Source organism: Saprolegnia parasitica (genome assembly GCF_000151545.1).
Source record: "Saprolegnia parasitica CBS 223.65 unplaced genomic scaffold supercont2.44, whole genome shotgun sequence".
Lineage (NCBI taxonomy): Eukaryota > Oomycota > Saprolegniomycetes > Saprolegniales > Saprolegniaceae > Saprolegnia > Saprolegnia parasitica.
In genome coordinates this window covers 190,013-207,621 of record NW_012156438.1, presented here as the reverse complement: position 1 = coordinate 207,621, position 17,609 = coordinate 190,013, and the positions used below count along the sequence as shown (strand labels likewise).

The 17,609-nt window shown below is 58.0% G+C and overlaps 9 protein-coding genes across 9 annotated transcripts; 5 read left to right on the top strand and 4 right to left on the bottom strand.

The window, feature by feature from the left end:
- Window positions 1-68: 68 nt before the first annotated feature.
- On the top strand, window positions 69-500 carry SPRG_20757 (hypothetical protein; the record flags this gene model as incomplete). The annotated part of the gene is made up of 3 exons (XM_012348531.1): window positions 69-209; window positions 263-418; window positions 468-500. 3 exons carry the CDS (start codon window positions 69-71, stop codon window positions 498-500), a joined length of 330 nt encoding a protein of 109 aa, XP_012203921.1.
- Window positions 501-1,053: 553 nt separating this feature from the next.
- Window positions 1,054-3,279, bottom strand: SPRG_09402 (AGC/GRK protein kinase; the record flags this gene model as incomplete). Its single annotated transcript, XM_012348495.1, has 8 exons — window positions 1,054-1,270; window positions 1,317-1,510; window positions 1,562-1,648; window positions 1,697-1,854; window positions 1,906-2,105; window positions 2,152-2,362; window positions 2,413-2,839; window positions 2,905-3,279. The coding sequence occupies 7 exons, from the start codon at window positions 3,277-3,279 to the stop codon at window positions 1,502-1,504; spliced, it is 1,467 nt and encodes a 488-aa protein (XP_012203885.1). The 3' UTR covers window positions 1,054-1,270; window positions 1,317-1,501.
- Window positions 3,280-4,382: 1,103 nt separating this feature from the next.
- On the top strand, window positions 4,383-5,276 carry SPRG_09401 (hypothetical protein; the record flags this gene model as incomplete). The annotated part of the gene is made up of 2 exons (XM_012348494.1): window positions 4,383-5,198; window positions 5,256-5,276. 2 exons carry the CDS (start codon window positions 4,383-4,385, stop codon window positions 5,274-5,276), a joined length of 837 nt encoding a protein of 278 aa, XP_012203884.1.
- A 1,017-nt stretch (window positions 5,277-6,293) lies between these two features.
- On the top strand, window positions 6,294-8,750 carry SPRG_09400 (hypothetical protein). The gene is made up of 7 exons (XM_012348493.1): window positions 6,294-6,407; window positions 6,458-6,995; window positions 7,053-7,862; window positions 7,918-8,043; window positions 8,097-8,162; window positions 8,217-8,336; window positions 8,403-8,750. Exons 1-7 carry the CDS (start codon window positions 6,316-6,318, stop codon window positions 8,679-8,681), a joined length of 2,031 nt encoding a protein of 676 aa, XP_012203883.1. The 5' UTR covers window positions 6,294-6,315; the 3' UTR covers window positions 8,682-8,750.
- An 89-nt stretch (window positions 8,751-8,839) lies between these two features.
- Window positions 8,840-11,862, top strand: SPRG_09399 (hypothetical protein; the record flags this gene model as incomplete). The annotated part of the gene is made up of 6 exons (XM_012348492.1): window positions 8,840-9,150; window positions 9,209-9,232; window positions 9,276-9,381; window positions 10,250-10,311; window positions 10,372-10,702; window positions 10,755-11,862. 6 exons carry the CDS (start codon window positions 8,840-8,842, stop codon window positions 11,460-11,462), a joined length of 1,542 nt encoding a protein of 513 aa, XP_012203882.1. The 3' UTR covers window positions 11,463-11,862.
- Window positions 11,863-13,862: 2,000 nt separating this feature from the next.
- SPRG_09398 (hypothetical protein) lies at window positions 13,863-14,159 on the top strand (the record flags this gene model as incomplete). The annotated part of the gene is made up of 2 exons (XM_012348491.1): window positions 13,863-13,895; window positions 13,929-14,159. The coding sequence occupies 2 exons, from the start codon at window positions 13,863-13,865 to the stop codon at window positions 14,157-14,159; spliced, it is 264 nt and encodes an 87-aa protein (XP_012203881.1).
- On the bottom strand, window positions 14,141-14,580 carry SPRG_09397 (hypothetical protein). Its single transcript, XM_012348490.1, has one exon. The coding sequence runs from the start codon at window positions 14,549-14,551 to the stop codon at window positions 14,168-14,170; it is 384 nt and encodes a 127-aa protein (XP_012203880.1). The 5' UTR covers window positions 14,552-14,580; the 3' UTR covers window positions 14,141-14,167.
- Window positions 14,581-15,148: 568 nt separating this feature from the next.
- Window positions 15,149-15,538, bottom strand: SPRG_09396 (hypothetical protein; the record flags this gene model as incomplete). The annotated part of the gene is made up of 1 exon (XM_012348489.1): window positions 15,149-15,538. The coding sequence occupies one exon, from the start codon at window positions 15,536-15,538 to the stop codon at window positions 15,149-15,151; it is 390 nt and encodes a 129-aa protein (XP_012203879.1).
- A 621-nt stretch (window positions 15,539-16,159) lies between these two features.
- On the bottom strand, window positions 16,160-17,465 carry SPRG_09395 (short-chain specific acyl-CoA dehydrogenase; the record flags this gene model as incomplete). Its single annotated transcript, XM_012348488.1, has 2 exons — window positions 16,160-17,374; window positions 17,425-17,465. The coding sequence occupies 2 exons, from the start codon at window positions 17,463-17,465 to the stop codon at window positions 16,183-16,185; spliced, it is 1,233 nt and encodes a 410-aa protein (XP_012203878.1). The 3' UTR covers window positions 16,160-16,182.
- Between the last annotated feature and the right edge of the window lie 144 nt (window positions 17,466-17,609).

The following is a 17,609-nucleotide window of genomic DNA, read 5'->3' as shown; positions in this document are numbered from 1 at the left end:
GCATTTGTCCCCGTTCTTTCCACATGAAATGATGTACTTGAATCGGCCTCCAGCAACTCAGACTCGATATGAACCGGCTCGGAAGCGTGCCTCACTGCGTGCTCATGCTGCCGCAGCTCACAAACGTTCGCCTCAACGGCAACCGAACGTCCAACTACGTCGTCAAGGACTCGGTGACAGGCGACGTGCTCGAGAGTATCAACGTACCGGTGCGCTCTCTGGATCAACGGCTCGTCGCACATGTATCTCGGTGGGTGCCTAGGTGCGCCACGACGGCTACTTGCAGCTGCGCGAGGCCGTCATGACCAAAGACGAAGGCAGCAACGTGTACAAGAAGCGCATCCAGCACCTCGACGGCCTCGTACCCGCCACGGACCTCAACCTTGAAAATGCTTTTCACGACCGCGACAAGGACGAGGTATTTCTTGTTGTATGAGGTTACTTTCGTCGAAATTGCGTGGCGCTAGATTGGTCGCAAGATCCTACATGGCCGCAAGTAGCTTCGATGCTGGTACACCATAATGCGATTTGTTTGCTCTTTCTTGTGTCAATATACTTACATCTCGTATGTATTCGGTCCTTTTGCGTGGTCCACCTTCACGCTTTCATCACTGTTGTACTCGTCCTTAATGCTGTTTATATAGAAAAGACATCGTGCTCTCGGCAAGACAAGGGCATCTCGTCCGTCTGGTGGTACAAAATATATGCATTAAAATCACTGCACTTGCCTGGTATCGAAGTGCCGATGTACCATGAGGACTGGCTAAAAAACAGTTACATGTTGTTAAGGCAGTGTACAGCATTCCACGTTTTCTCATATCTCGCTCCTGGCAGCGCTCTGTCTGTTCTTTTTACATCTTGAGATGAGTGTTTTGCGTACAATCTATATATTGTTAACATGGCGCAACACTCGAGCTGTCGTACATCCAGCACAGAATAGCGCAGGCGCGTGGAGTCGAGCACAATCACCAGTGTCTAAGGCGTTGTATCTTGCTCAACGCCCTGCCACTTTCTTGACGCCAATTCGAGCCCATGCGCAACGAATTCGCATCATTAGGTACACGAGTCTACATTATTGTGTTTGGAATAACTTAGCGGACAACGACAACTAGGAGATAACACAGCACGAGTTGGCCGAGTGGGGGATCGTTATCGGCCCTTGTTTGACTTCCCACTCCATGTACTCGACGATTTCGTTCTGGAAGGCAATGTGGCTGCAAAACTGCCAGTCCTTGTAAAACTCTTGGTCGGCCTCAACGAGCTTGACACCCTACTCCAAATTCGTCAAGCTATCAACGTATCAAGTCAACTCGGACCTGTGTCACGGCCGGGTCAAAGCAGCCAATGTCGGCTTGCGACGCCGCGTTGATGTCGCGGTCCGGCACGAAGGGCGGCGGCACTGACATGGACTCCATCGCGGCCCAGTCGACGTTCTCGAAAAATTTCATCTTTTTGATCTCGTCGGCCCCGTTGGCGCCAAGGCGGAGGCGTGGGTCTCGTATTAAGAGCCCTACATCCATCCATAACCATTTTCAACCATATCGGTTCAGTGCGTCCGTACGCTGCAGGAGGTCGGTGGCGGCCGGCGTAAAGTACTTTGGGTCGTACGTGGGTGTGAGTTCGAGCGTTGCCATGTCGTAGGCTTTTGCTAGCATTTCCAATATAAGATGGACAACATTGTCGTATAACGATATACCTTGTCGGCGTGCAGAGCTTTGGCTTTCGAGGTTCGGAAGGGGCACTTGCCGTAGAGCATTTCGTAGACGACGCAGCCGTAGCTCCACCAGTCGACCGCTTGGTCATAAAAGAGGCGATTGCCTTGCGAGTCGCGGAGCAGCATCTCGGGGGCCCAGTCTAGAAACACCACCCTCAGCATTTTTCATCGTCATGGTCGGTAGGTCGTACAGCCTCGCGTGCCGCAACGACCGCAGAGGTTGGGTGTCACCTCGACGGCCAACCCGAGGTCCGAGATGGAGCAGTTGCCTTTGTCGTCGAGCAGAATATTTTCGGGCTTGAGGTCGCGGTACACTATATTGTTTTCATGCATGTGCTGCAGGCCGAGCAGGATTTGCGCCGCCCAAAACATGACTTGCTCCTCGGTGAACCTACGGATAAGATTGAAGACAATCAACCGAGGAGGGAATGGCGCACCGGCCGCGGTTGAGGTGGAAGCTGAGGTCGCCGCCCGTGCGCAGATCCAGCACGAGGTACAAGTCTTCCTTGGTTTGGAAGGCGTACTTGAGACACACGACAAAGGGCGAGCTGAGCATCGTTAGAATCGCACGCTCGGCCAAGCAGAGCTTCTCGGCATGTTTCTTCTTGATGATCTTTTTGTTCATCGCTTTAAGCGCATACAGTTTGCCTAGACAACATACAATATACATATACTTGCTTTGGTCATGGGTTCGATACCGGTGTTGCGCTTGATGGTGCCGTTGACCATGCCAAAGCCGCCACGCCCGAGCACACGCAGGAGCGAAAAGTCGTCTTCGCCAATCTCGCGCGACTGCAGATAGAGGAATTGCACCAACCGGTTGTAAAAGCTGCTGGCGCGGAAGCCGGCCATGTGCACAACGTCGAGGGCACCAATGACGCACGCTTCCAGCTGGTGGAAGAGCGTGACGTCCATTGACGACTTGGCATCCGAGTCCATTGCATTCTCTTCTTCGCGGTCAAGCGCCGTCCGGATCGCTGTCAAAATCGGACCGGCGACGCCGAGGACGTGGGCGTCGTTCTTGTAGCTCATGTACAGCTGCGTCCCGTCGGCAAGCGAGAACTTAAATTCTTTTTTCCAGGCAAAGTTGGCCTCCCCGGGCGCCTTGGGCGCGGCCGGTGGCGGCTGGGGCGTGGCGACGCGGCGGACGAGAGCGCCGAGAACGCGTGGTCGTGGCGCGACGGTGGTACCTCTTTTAGTACAACGGGCTGCAAAAGAACGGTCGAGGCTTCGTCGCAGTACCGCTTGTAGATGGCTTTGGCTTTCTGCAGTTGCCGATTGTGCTGCGGAATGTTGCGAAAGGCGTGGACGTCCATGAGAAACACAAGCTTCTCGACGCCGTGCGCTTCGGCTTCGCAGTACCGGTGAAAGAGGTAAAACCCCAGCGGCTGCGACAGAAGGGCTTCGACGCCGAGCCACTCGGCATTGATGCGGTTTTGCTTGGCAATAAAATCCGCGAGCTCGGTGGGCGACGGCGTGTAAAAGGCGATCGTGGGCCGCGGCCGCGGGTCGACCATGGCACCAATGTACTGCGCGTCTTGGATCGCGTCCTGGAGCTCATCCATGCCGCCTGTGCCACCAAGTGCTGGAGTGGCTGTTGCAAATAAAGCCTCCGCGTTTCGCGCCGAAATGCGCTATTTATAGATCGGTATCCGTATCCGGTTGCGAACGCGTCATGGCCCACATACAAGTTCGTCCAAACTGCCAACTAACTATTATAACGTTGGTATTGGCGACGTAAGATCTCATTCTTCGGATTGCACGTTGCGGAGCGCCTTGGGGACTCCGTCGATGCGAGATCGCTCCATAGATCGCATTATAGTGTGGTCGAGGGCTCGAGGTCAGAGCGCGACGCAGCTGGTGTCCGATGGACGACGATGGTGGACGAGTGGCGCAAAGGTTGGGTGCGAATTGAGGATGCAATACAAATAATACGTACTCTACCGAGGCGGCGAGGCGATGACCACCGACCACCAACCAGCTGCACGCGTGCGCGTGGCGTGGGATCGGTACGTACTGTCGACAGTCGCAACCGCACCTTCTTCCCAAAGCGTTCCAATTTTCAGAAACTCGCACCTCAACGTTCACGAGTTGTGGCCGCATCATGGACCGCTCTCAAGAAATGTGGTGCATTTGATGTTGATTCCACCTCGCAGGACGATTGATGATGTATGATGACCAGCCACTCGATGATGGCCCCTGATCCGGAGCCGCAAGAAGACGAGAAATGCAACGAAATTACTGTGAGCCGAGATATGCCGCAGGCGCTTGTACTGGATACGCTTCGCGTGCGACTCATGGCGCGTCGACGAGACGGAACAGACGCGCTAGTGAGATGTAATGCTCCATGCACGCTTCCAATTTCGAACAGTCCTGCGCCTCGGCGGCCGCTGCCACGAAGCGGCTAAGTTGATGGCGACGAGGACACTGACAGTCAACTTGCACGTTGATAGTCGATAGTGCACAGAGCTTGCAAAAGCGACGGCCGTCAGGCACTTGAACGAGCCGCCATGCAGCGGGACGCAACCATGGGAGACAGTGCTGAGCAATCTTTTCGTATCGAGACAGTTTGGATAAAGAAATCATCTATTTCAAGTCGGAGGACGGGGATTGGCGCATGGGTCGCAGATATCCAAGCAGTTGGCAATTCGAGGGTTGCAGCACCAGCATGGCACCACCTCCGCCCACGGACGTCTCGGTCCTCTGCCTCCGGCTGCACATGCGCAAAATGCAGACGCGCGTCGCTGGCCTCCTTGACGCGCTCGCCAAGGCCACGCCGCCACTCGAGCCGCAGTCGTCGCCGGCGAAAGGCGACGATCTCCGGCCCGGTGAGACCGACAAGATGATCGCCGACCTCGTTGTCGAGGTCGAGCGCCTGAAGCACGAGCTCTCGAGCCGCGACGACGAGAACGCACGCCTGCAGAATGACGCGTCGGCCCTCCATCGACACAACGTGCGGCTGCAGGAGGAGAATGCGGCGCTGCGCCTCCGGCTCGAGCACGACGAGGTCGACGCTGAGCTCTCGCCCTCTAAAACAGACGACATGGACGACGATCGCAGCTGTAGCAGCAACGAGCGGCCCGTTTACGATGATGTCGACGTTGACCGCCTCGCGGTGGAGCTCGACATCCACACGCAGAACTTGCGCGACGAGCTCCGGCTCATGGCCCTCGAGCGTGATCGCCTCGAGACGGAGCGAGACGAAGCCCAAGCCGCTGCCGCGCGCGCACTTGCCGAAGGTAGTCGCCTAGCTGGTCACGCTAACGGCCAACAGCGCATCAAATACGTGCAATCGCTTCGGGACGAGAACAACCGACTCACGCTGCAGCTACGCGACGCCGAGAGCCGCCTCGCCCGCCTCAAGACCGCGCCAACGCTCACCAAGCACGTTGATGCGACCAAGCCAAGGACCACCATAAGTAGTACAGGCTCCAAACCGCAGTTGCCTGCGAAAACAACGACGAGCGCCAAGTCGACACTGCCGGTATCCAAAAAAGGAGCTCGAAAACCCACGCCTCGCCGCATGCCAACGTCGTCGTAGTCGCAGTCGGGCGACCCATAGCTATTTATGTACAAATCCAAGTCGTTCTCATCTACCATTGCAAGATTCCGACAATGCGAGCCAGGTAACGCTCGCATCACGAGTGCGATCGCAGCAAGATGGATCCATATCTGTCAAATAACCATTGAAATCAGTATTATTTAGGGCAATATGAACATGTTGGAACTGCTAGAGTCCGTACAGGCGCGCAAGGCAGAGACTTGTGACTTCAAGAGCAATATGTATAGTGTACAGTATTGGGCTCATTGTGTAAACTGGATAATCCAGTGGTGCAAATACGGTCGTTGCACACTATCCAGACGTAGCCGATGCGCGATAGGATCAGAATCCTAACACCCCATTTCAAGCTCGACTCCCTTGACAAGGTTGAACTTGGAGCGGGAGGCATCGTACACATGGACTTGAGCGAGAGCGCGCTTGGGCATTTCGGCCGGGTGTGCCTTGGTGAGGCAGTCGGCAGGCATGTCGCTGGACTTGCAGTATTTGACCTTGATGCGGCCGGCTTGAATGGCGCTAGGCGCGGGCTGGAGCGCCTTGCAGTTGGGCGGTCAAAGCGAGCCGAGCTTCGTAGAAGCAGTCAGTGTTTGATGATCCGTCATGATCAGCATCTTGCCGCGAAGCGCGAGGTGGGAAAAACATGGGAAAACCGTCGTCGTCGAGGAACGACATGGAGATGAGATGCATGGGCATGTCGGGCACGCAGTGGACTTTATCGAGCTCGAGTTTTAGTCGGTTAACTCTTGCAAATCTGGCCCCACTCCCTACTAGCTCTCACTCCTATGCGAAGGGAGCATGGGCCTTGCGAGGCTCGAAAGCTACGAGTGTGCTATACATGTCCAACCAGCGGGTGCTACGGCTCAAAGGAAACGATCGGATCCGACGTCCAAGCAGCAAAATCGATGGCGTTCTATGGTTCGAAATACGAATTTCGGTGCAATTTGTTTGATTTTGACTTGAAATATGTATCGGATACCATGCCAGTATTTCTTTCGAAGTATTTTCTGCCACCGCCATTTTGGATTTGCAAGTTGAAGTGGCAATGAACCGACCGCGCTTTCTTCGCACCCTCGGTGTCCTCTACGGCATCTCGTTTGCGTCCATTTACGTCCAAATCCAGAGCCTCTACGGCCCGTACGTCGCCATGATGATGCATCTGCATGTGGTTCTGACACCTACTCTAGGGACGGCGTCGAACCGGTCGCCGTGTACTTGGCGCGCCTCGCCAACGCCACACCCGACGCAAGTATTCCGCTGCAGCGTTTTGTGAGCTACCCGAGCCTTGTGTGGTTTCACGACGCGCTCGGTCTTTCGCCAGACCTGATGATGGAGTTCCTGTGCCTTCTCGGCGGTGGTGCGGCCGCTCTCGCCGCGACGAACGTGCTCACGCTGCCCGAGGTCTTTGCTGCCATGTGGAGCTGCTACCTCTCGCTCGTTCTCGTGGGGCAGTCATTTCTCCGGGGGCCGTGGGACCTCCTCCTTCTCGAAGTTGGCTTCCTCGCACTCTTCGTCGCGGCGCCGTTCGACTTGGCGACCACTTTTGCGCCGTCGGCCGCGATTCTTCACGCCATGCGGCTACTTGGCGTCAAGGTCGCACTCATGTCGAGTGCGGCCAAGATCACGTCGGCGTGCCCCACCTGGCTCGGGCTCACGGCGCTCGACTTTCACTACGTTACGCAAGCGACGCCGCTTCCGTCGAGCTGGTTCATGCACCAGTTGCCGGTACGATCTCGCAACAATGCAACATCCTCTCATCTAACTTGGTGTGATATATAATAGCACATCGCTCACCGCGTGACGGCTGCTGCGGGGCTCTGGATCGAAGGCCCTGTCGCGCTCCTGCTCGTATCACCGATCGCGCGCCACCGCGCATGTGCTGCCTCCCTGCAGCTCGTCTTGCACGCTGGAATTGCGCTGACGGGCAACTACGGTATCTTCAACCTCGTCGCCAGTCTCGTCATGGTCGGCATCTTGAGTGAAGCCCTCGCCGCGGCACCGTCGTCGATCTCGTGGCAGCGATGGGCGGTGACGCATGCGTCCATGTACCTCGCGGTTCTTGCCGCCGGCTACTCCATGTTTGAGGTCGTGTACGAAGATACGACGCCGACGTCGCTCCGGTTTGCGTGGTCGATCGGCCGGACGCAGACGATTCTTGGTGTCGTGCTGCGTGGCGTGCTAGCTCTGGCCCTGCTCTCATTGGTCGGTGCGGTCGCCGGCCAGTTGTACCAATCGGTGGTTGCTGCGGGCCACGACCTGTTGCGCTGCCGTCTCGGAGGCACGATTGCGCTGGGGCACTTGACCTTTACGACGCTCATCGGGACCGTCCTCGTGGTGGCATCGCTCGCGCAGCTGGCGTCCGTCGACCCGACGATCGAGCTGCCTGTCTGGGCGCGCAACACGGGAATTCTTGCGTCGCGCTTCCACGTTGCATCGACGTACGGTTTGTTCCACCGAACGCCGGGCGTTGGCAAGGTCGCGCGCCACGGCCGCGAGTTCGCCATCGTTGCGCGACCGACGCTCGTCTTCGAAGGCTCGGACGACGACGGCGCGACGTGGCGCGCGCTCCCCTTCCAGCACCACCCAAGCAGCGTACACCAAATCTTTGTGATTCTCGTGGTCTTGGAAGCGATATTTTGTTGTCTAGCTGTACAAGTCGCCTGCGTTCACGGTGCCGCATTTGCCGCGGCTCGCGTGGCAGCTGGACGTCGCGGCCAAAGGCAACTACAGCCAGGCCCCGTGGCTGGTGCACCTTGCCGACAAATTCCTACAGGTAGAAACGCCATCTCGAAGCGATGCGACTCGATTTCACGAACGCTGGTGCAGGGGTCCGTGCAGGCCAAGCAACTGCTCGACGCGACACAGGATCCATTCCGAAACACCCCCCCACAGGTGACAGGGTGCATCGAGGAGTTGCATTGGTGTACTGAAGGTCGTGATGCATAGCGCGTCCGCGTGCAATTATACCACTATGATTTCACGCGCTACAACACGTCGTGGGCCCGCGCGACACCCAAGGCCGTGGTACTGACACCGGCCATGAACGCCTCGCAGTGGTGGACGCGGGTACGACGCCATGTCTCTCTTTTACATTATCATTGTTTGTTGATTGCATTTGTCGTTGATACATAGAAATTGGTCAAGGAATACATGCCGGCGCTGGACGCTGCGAACCCGTCCGTCGCTTCATTTCTCGCCGCCCATGGCTGGGAGCACCAAGACGAGAAGACGCCCGCTTGCGTCAACTCGAGTCGGCCCGTGCTCTGCCACGCACTCGACAAGCTGCACCACGCGACGCCCGCGCATCTCTACATGGCGCTGGTCCTTGGCCTTGTGCTCGTGGTGCTTGTTCCGCTTTTCGTATTGGAGACGCCCAAGTCGGCTGCCTTACGCGTGCAAACGTTTGCGTGAGCTTTCGTTCTGAAACCAGTACACCGCTTTTAAACACGGTCAATTGTACTTGCGTTTTGTGGTTTTATGTGATACAAAATGTACTCGGACAATTTTTCATCTCTAAATTTAGTCAAATTCCCGCCCTCGACGCCACGACCAAAAGCCCACGTCCTTCAATGGGGCTACCGAAGGCGCTTTCATGGCTCGACGCGCCACGATCGTTTGCGCGACTGGACGGTGATGCGCCGCCTGTCACCTCGTCGTCGCTCCGCCGCGAGTGCCTGGAGGCGGCGTTTGCCTCCTTTGACCTTGTCGAATTCGGGGCCGGCTCGGTCGTCCAGTCGACAATCTCGGCCGGCGCACTCGGCAACTACACGCACATCACGCTGATGTGTGGCATCGCCGTCATGTTTGGCATCAACGTCGCCGGTATCAACGTCGCCGGTGGCCGCAGCCGAGGCCACTTGAACCCGGCGTTTACCATTGTGTATTGCCTTTTTCACAGCACCGAGATGTCGTGGCGAACGGCAATGTTCTTGCGGTAGCCAGCTCGTGGGCGCGATTCTTGGGTTCGCAGCCGTCTACAGCATGTATTACCATGATCTATTACAGCGCTCTCCAAGCCTTTGACCCGCACCAGTCGCTCGAGACGTCGGGTCGCCTCTTTGCTTCGTACCCGGCCGCGACCGAAACACTCGCGTCTGCCTTTTTCGGCGAGGTACATACTTCTATTGTACTACGCACGGCCTGCAGTAGGATCATGTGTTGGTACTTGCTAGGTTGTTTGCTCGGCGTTTTTCATGGCGGGCGCTTTGGCATCGAATATAAAAAGACTTGTGTATTATTTGCTGGAGGTTGGGAAATATCTACCTGGAGAATGAAAATGGCCACGATTAAATCGTAGGTATGGTCGAAGCGCACACTAAAGAAAGCATCTCGCAGGGTCACGCTCATCCGCACCAATCTTTCGCCTTTTACTAAAGATTGCCGTGGGCATGTCTCATACAATGCGACTTCACAATTTATGACCTCCCTCTGGGAGGACCTCTTTTCCTCTGCTCGTCGAACAAACTCCTTCAAATTCTAGATCCTCTTTCTAGTACTCTTTATCTACCAATTTGTGTCTCATCTACTGTGTACCTTACTAGTATTGTTTAAAGACGGTGTGAATACAGCACGGTCTACGCTGCCAACAACAGGTCCCTCCACGGCCGCGTGGTCAGCGTGCGCCAACAACAGCTGAAAACTCCTACCTGCGGACCATCATTGACACCCACTAATGGTTGAATCCCTTGACTGCGCGGAACGCAGTGTCCCCTATCTCTCTTTCTCGTTGCTCAAAAGTCTTTCTTTTCTAAACGAACCAGCGTTTCGTCTGCGCTGTCGGTCGCGTAGTGTATGAATGGCCTGGATTTTTTGGCCAGGAGATCCACGCTAGACGCTTTAGCGTGCAGCTCCCAGCCAGGACGGTAACCAACTCTATCAAATACTCGCCGCATCTATACAGTCGGTATGTGTGGGAATTCGACCTTTTATTGTACCCCATCGAGAAACCGCAGAGGGGTTTCGACATGAGCAGCCGCCAGGTCGATCTGCGCACGGCGTACGTCCGGGAGGAGTACGTTCCACCGGCGGCCCGCGCACGAGAGTACGTCCACTTACTTGCTTCAACCACGAGAATCGCTCACGTAACAATGCTCTGTAGTAGCCGACCGCGCAGCGCTGGCCCCGGGGGGGACCCGTCCCCGACCAAAGGCCCCGAGCCGCGACCGACGTCGGCCCACCCGCGCCTTCACGACAAGCACATCGAGTCGGGGTACATCGTCACCAAGGCCGATTTGCGCCGGAAGCGGGCGCCCGACGACGTGAGCGACCGTGTTCGTCAAATCTACGCCGACGTTGGCCGCGTCGCACGCAAGCCAGTCGCCAAGCGCGACGACGGAGGTCTCCACGAAGCCATCCTTGCGCTCAAGTACGAGCTCCGGCAAGAGCAAGACCGCCGGCTCAAGGTCGCGGCCCGCAACCGACGTCTTGAAGAGGTCGACTTCTCTCATCTTCAACGCCTTTCTATCCGTGTATGCTATGCCGTAGGTGATTGCAATGAAGGACAAGAAGCTCGAAGACGCCTTGTCGCTGCGGTCGACGCATGGACCGCATCAGATGCAGCGCGAGATGGCAGCAAAAGAGCGCACGCACCACCACTTGCTCGGGAAACTGCGCGAAAAACTGCAGCAGGCAACGACGACGATCGCAGCGTACGAAGACACACTCAACTCACTCCGTTCGAGCGTCAAGCACACGCACGTGATGGAGTTGAACGAGCGCCTCGCGCAGTATGAGATGGAGCTCGACCTCGCCACGTCGCGCTTGGAAGCCCAAGACAAAACGCTCGACCACTACCGCAAGCAGATGGAAGACCGGTCCGAGACGGCCGCGCAAAAGACCATCAAGCGTCTCCGGACCGTCGTGCTGAGCCTCAACGACGAGAAGAAGCGCCTCGAGCACGAGAACCGCGTGCTCAAAGAGTGCTTGGCGACCGAGCGCACGCAGCGCCGGTCGCCCAAGAAACCAAAGCCGCCGCCCAAAGCCATCGTGGCAGACGTGCCGACGTCGCCCTCGAAAGAGCGCTCGAACAGTCAATCGCTTCGCCGTGAAATTGACGGCAAACTCGCCGCCAAGCGGCCACCGAGCGCCGGTGCGGGGCGCCGGCTCGTGGCTACGATGGCCGGTGGCGCTGTCGTACAAGAAAACCTGACTTCCGTCCTCGCCCGCAATCGGTGCCAGCAACGGCACCGGTAGTTGCGCCAGCCACTGTCGTGACACAACCAAAGACGCCGCCAAAAACAACCGACGACGACGATGACGCGCTCATGGGCGGGACGGTCAACGAGAGAGTCTTCTTGGACGGAGACGCAAGTGATGGCATCGAATGCACACCCTCTACGATGGCGCCACCGATGCTCTTGTCCGAGACGGTATCAAATACTACGTCTGCAGCAACCGTCGCACCCGAGACGATCGAAGTTGTCGGCCATCCTGCGGCTCAAACGCCGACACTGGACACCAAGCCGACGTTGAGTCCAGCCAAACCATCGCTTACCGAAGCAGAGGACTCACCCAACCGTACCGCAGCCGCCAGCCAAAGGCCTCGAATGGATCCGGTAACTGCCTCGGACGAGCCGCTTCCGCCTCTGCCCGCTGCCCAGCCACCCGTGAGTGTTGCACCCCCTGCGCTGGTCGAGCCGCCGGTGTTAACAATGGACGAAGACCTCATTTCAGACACGGACGACGCCGCCGAGTCGGACGATGACATTGAGGCCACCGATGCACCGACGGGCGACAGCGCACCGGACGGCGACCACGACGGAGAGAATGAAGGGTACATCGAGCGCGTTCTCAGTGGCCGGGGTTGTGCTGTCGTCGCGGCCCCCGACGACGACGACGACGACGATACGGATTTTGAAGCTTTGATTACATTTGACGCGACGCCTCGAGGCGACCCGGCAGCGTCACCGGCAAACGTCCACCAACCCAAAGACGAGACAGACAGCCACGGGTCCCTCGAGCACGTGCAAACCGCACTCGATTCGGCACGACGACTCTCCAAGAACGAAGGCTCGTTCAAGCGGAAGGACTCGCTCGAGTTCTTTGACGTACCCGACGTTCTCAGCGCCCGTCGACGGACGAGCCCGAACGTCGATGCGCCGCCGCAGACATTGCATTTACACCGACTGTCCGTGCCGGTGCACCCAGTGTTGCCAGACGCCACCGACGAACAAACAGACGCTGACACCGCGGCCGAGAAAGGCAACGCCGACACTGCAACCGAGGAAAGAGACGCGGCAGAGGCAGCAAGTGCCTCGGCAAGTATTCTGCGCGTCGAGGCGAGTGACATTGGAGGCCCCGTGACGGCATCGCCCGTCGAGTCGAACGAAGGGACGGCCTACAGCGATGACACGTTTGACTCGGTGCCGGACCCGACGCTCGGCTCAGACGCTGCGGCACTGCGCATCCAGTCGTCGTTCCGACGTCACAAACGAAAAAACACAAAAAGGCTGATGGGAATTCGACGGATGAGTTGCCCACCGATTCTAGCAGCCACAATCGGGGTGCTGACAATACCACGGAGATACCGACTGCCGCCACCGAGACGGACACTCGGAGCAGTGTCGTCGAGAGCGCTGATGAAACGTACAGCGCGATCGACAGCGAACCTGTCGCGACCGAGCCAACAACACGCAGCGAGACATCAATCGTTGGTCCTCCAGACGCAGCATCAACCGATGTAGCGTCGACAAATGACAATGTGGTCGCCTCGAACCAGACACCGGACGACGCGGCGACGTGCATTCAAGCTCATGTCCGTCGGTACCTCGTGCACCAAGCGTCGCGCCCAATGTCGAACACCGAGACACACGGACAGGACGCCAAGGTGACGGCGATGCCGTTGCAAGAACCGAGTTGTCCGACGAGCCCGGTCGTGGATGGCACGTGCCTTGCTGTAAAGGAGCATGACGCTGCGGCGCAGATTCAAAGCAGTTTCCGCAAGCACGTTCAGCGCCAAGCAACGATTCGATCGACCAATGCCGCTGCGACGACGACTCAGCGCTACGCCCGAGGTTATCTCGTGCGGTGTCGGCAGCACGCGCGCGTCAACACGAACGCTGCTGCAAGCACGATCCAAGCACGCTACCGGCGGTACTCGTTGCGAAAAACTTGGTTGCGACCGCCGACGACAAAAACACTGAACCGTTTCCCAGCGCCGAGAGGATGTCAACTTCGGATGCCGACATCGACGCCGTCGTGCTCGAGCCATCGGCGTCAGACGTGCGACAGGACGGCGATGACAATACGGACACTGTGTCTTTAAAGAGCGAATCGATTCCGTCGTCGAGTGCGGAAGCTGGACCAACCTTGGTGCCAGCCACGACGGATGACGCGCTAGCACCATTGCCGGTGCGAGATACCGAGAACGAAGTTGATGCAGAAGCACCGACAGACGGCAGCGACACTGGACCTCGCATGGATCTTCCACTCGACGTCCAAGATACAACAGCGACGATCGAGATGGCAGGGCCAGCGACCCCTGGACAACCCGACTTGGCATCGGACGATCCATACACTGCTCGGTACGACGACGGGGAAGAATTTGAAGGCGACGAGGCACCTGCTGCGGCTGGTGATGCACCAACGGCGTCGATGGCCGAGCCATATGCGACGAAGGACGCGCCGGTGCCAACGATGGACACGGGGCGAGCGCTTGAGAATGACTTGTACGACGCAGCGTTCGACGCAGAGAGCAGCGCTGCGACGCCCAATTCGCACGACGCCGAGGACGCGGCCATGATTGCGTCCGTCATGCAAGAAATCGCAGCCGACGACGCGTCCGACGACGGCAGTAGCCCCAACCCGCTCCAGTACGACGACGAGTTTGAAGACGACGACGACGCGGCGCTGGACGCCGACGCCAACTACTTGGCCGAACACACAGAATAACGTCTTATTTAACGGCGCGACGATTTCTGCACCGGCGTGAACTCGACGCCGTCGGTCTCGGTCGGGGCCTTGATGGGTTGCTGGGCGAGGATGACGACCGCGTCGTCGATCGTGCAGAGGCGTGTGTAGTAGTCGAAGAGCTCGGCCTCGCGCCGGGCGACGTTGGCGGGCGACGACATGTTGTCGAGGATGTGCTTGGGCGGGAACGGCGGCAGCGTCAGTGTCACATCGACGTGCTTGAGCAGCGAGCCGAGGCGCAGGTGCAGCGCCCGGAGCTGGGAGAAGCGGCCGTTGAAGCCAAAGTGGAGGCCGTGGCCGCGCATCTCGACGTAGAAGCGGACGGTCTTGGCCGCGGCCTCGACATGGCCCGTCACCGAGAGACCGATCGTCATGTCCAGAACACCAATTCCGTGTGATAGGCATGCCACAACGTCCTTGAAACGAGGGAGTCAAAAGGTCAATGTGTTGTTAAAGCGAGGGGATGTCTTTTTAGCTATTGTATCATCGGCAGGCAATCGACTGCAACTCGAAGCTTGGAACGGCGGCAATGTCTGTGGCTTGAAGGACACAAGTCGATGGGAGCAGGAAGGAAGAAGCGCATTGCGTTCGTCTTGCGATGAACTTGGATTGGGTTGGAGAGCGAGGTGGCGTCAATGGTCTGAACCCTCTTTCGACCGATCGAGTTGGTAGGTAGACTGCAACTCGCATGAGGCGGGGTCGAGTACTCGACCATTGCGAGCTTGCGTACTCTTCCATGGTTGTGGCCACACCATTGTACTTGGGATTGAGATGTCATGAGACGTGAGATAGAGGAACAGATGCAACATGAGTGCGATTAACAAAATAAATCAAAAGACACATCGACGCTAGGAAGCCGCATCGGGCGCGACAACGCGGCCGCTCTTGTACGCGGTGGTGGTCTGGCGGTGCAGCGATCCATTAAGCGTCGTACGAGCGTTTTCTTTTTCTCAGGAAGCTGCGGTGACGGCTTAAAGAGCAGCGCTGCTGTGTAGGTCGATGGCACCTTGAAGTTTGACGGCAATGGCTTTTATCGCCTCTGTTTTTTCTCGGAGAGCTGCGGTGACGGCTTGAAGAAGCGCGCTGCAGGCATCACGTTCGTCGGCAGTGACTTGAAGCTGGTTGTTGACGGCTTGAAGTTGCTCGGCAACAGCGGCCTTTGTTGCGGTGTGCGCGTCTTGCTCTTCTCGGAGAGCGCTGGCCGCAGCACGGAGCGCTTCGTCCTCGGCGGCCACTTGCGCAACCGCGTCGTCGAGTTGCTGCTGGAGCATGTACAAGGACAGCTCGCCATGTTGCCCGACGTCGACCTTGCGCTCGCTCGCGGCTTGCCCGTCGTGGGTCGTAGGCGTCGGCTTGGTCATCGTACGGGGCGGGGCGGTCGTTGGGCTGCTGCTCGGTTGGGCGCAAATTGGAATGTGGCATCGAAAGTCCGCCAAATTTGAGAATCAGCTAAACACACGCAACGAAAATACCAACGAAAATGTATACACAGCGTATCATGTCGAGCGTGGATGTCCATCAAGTGCTGAAAACACGCAGTTTGTATCTTTCGTTTTAACCGTACACTCCGGATACGGGACACGAACAGTGCGGGTTAGGGGTAAGAAATTCCAACCGCTTCCAAGAACACTTTGACGTGGTCAAATATTGTCATCGTGGTACTTTTTGACTACTTATATATTGTTTTTGGTGGGGCGTGCAGGATATTGACACTCAGAATACAGGGTTCTTGAGGGTTTTCAGGCTGGAACGTCGAGTAGTCGGCGGCCAAGGCGTGTGGCGGTGCTACGAGAGGTGCAACGGAATAGAGCTGCTGCGCGGAGCTGCTGGATGCCAATGTTTGTGGCACACCGTTGATGTGATTTCGCAGTAACAACTCTTTCCACTCTACGGCGTCGACACGCAATGACGCTTGCTCATCCCTTTTGCAAGGCCGTCTCTCTGCCGAGCTTCATGATGACTCTCGTACCACGTAGAAAGACTACTAGATACGTGGATGTTGTCATTAGTGCGTCGTCGCATACGCCTTGTTGAGCGCGCCGGCAATGACGAGGTGCTGGATCTCGGACGTGCCTTCGTAAATCTCCGTGATGCGCGCGTCGCGGTAGTGGCGCTCGGCCGGCATGTCGGTGACGTAGCCCATGCCGCCGAGGATCTGGATCGCCTGGTGCGCGTTCTCGGTCGCGACTTCCGACGCCTTGAGCTTGGCCATCGCCGCCTCCTTGGTGAAGTTGCGGCCCGCGTCCTTGGCGATGGCGGCGCGCCACGTGAGAAGGCGCGCAGCGTCGAGCTCCGTCGCCATCTTGGAGAGCTTGGTCTGGATGATCGGGTTCTTGGCCAGCGGCGTGCCAAACGCGAGGCGCTGGTGCGCGTACGCGATCGCGCAGTCGAGCGACGCCTGCGCGATGCCAAGCGCCTGCGACGCGATACCGATGCGGCCGCCGTCGAGCGTCGTCATGGCGATCTTGAAGCCCTCGCCCTCCTTGCCGAGGAGCGCGCTGTGCGGCACTTCAACGTTTTCGAGGATGAGCTGCGCCGTCGACGACGCGCGGATGCCGAGCTTGTCTTCCTTCTTCCCGAGCTGGATCTGGCTCATGGGCACAATGAACGCAGAGATGCCCTTGTGCGCCTTGGTCTTGTCGGTCGTCGCAAAGATGATGGCGTTGTCGGCCTCGTGCGCGTTCGTGATCCACATCTTTGTGCCGTTCAGAACGTAGCCCGTGTCCGTCTTGCGCGCGGTCGTCGACGCCGCGCCGGCGTCCGACCCGTTCCCGGGCTCCGAGAGACCAAAGCAGCCGAGCTTCTCACCGGCCGCGAACGGCGTCAAGTGCTCTTCCTTCTGCGCCGGCGTGCCGTACTTGTCGATCGGCGCCGCATACAGCGAGTTGTTGACCGACATAATGACGCCGGCCGACGCGCACCCGCGGCTAATCTCCTCGAGCGCGATCGAGTACGCGAGGTAGTCCATGCCGGCACCGCCATACTCGCCGGGCACGATGATGCCCATGAGGCCCATTTCGCCCATGGCCTTGATGGCGTCGCCCGGGTACAAGTGCTCGCGGTCCCAGAGACCCGCGTTCGGCGCGAGCTCCTTGTCCGCAAAGAGGCGGCACGTGTCACGGAGCATCGTGTGGTCTTCCGAGAGGTCTTCAAAGCAGAGCGCGCTCATGGAGCGGCGGGCCGAGCCGGTGGCAGCTCTACAAGCCCATGGTCAGATGCCTGGGTATGGCGAGGATGATGGACGCACTGGCGGAGGAGCGGCGACGCGCGGGCGAGGGACGAGAGCATCTTGCGGTCGGGAGCGCGTGGCCAAAATACAAAATACGCTCAAGATTGGCGAATTCGCAGCCACGCGATGTGATTGGCTGAAATGTTGAACTTGCACCACCGCGAGCGTCGACTCAACGCTGTTGAGTCAACAGACGTCACAAG

Coding starts and splice junctions, on each gene's coding strand:
- SPRG_09400 (XM_012348493.1), top strand. CDS start 6,316: ATGAACCGACCGCGCTTTCTTCGCACCCTCGGTGTCCTCTACGGCATC. Junction 6,996..7,052: donor GGTTCATGCACCAGTTGCCG/GTACGATCTCGC, acceptor GATATATAATAG/CACATCGCTCACCGCGTGAC. Junction 7,863..7,917: donor TCCAGCACCACCCAAGCAGC/GTACACCAAATC, acceptor TTTGTTGTCTAG/CTGTACAAGTCGCCTGCGTT.
- SPRG_09397 (XM_012348490.1), bottom strand. CDS start 14,551: ATGACGATCGGTCTCTCGGTGACGGGCCATGTCGAGGCCGCGGCCAAG.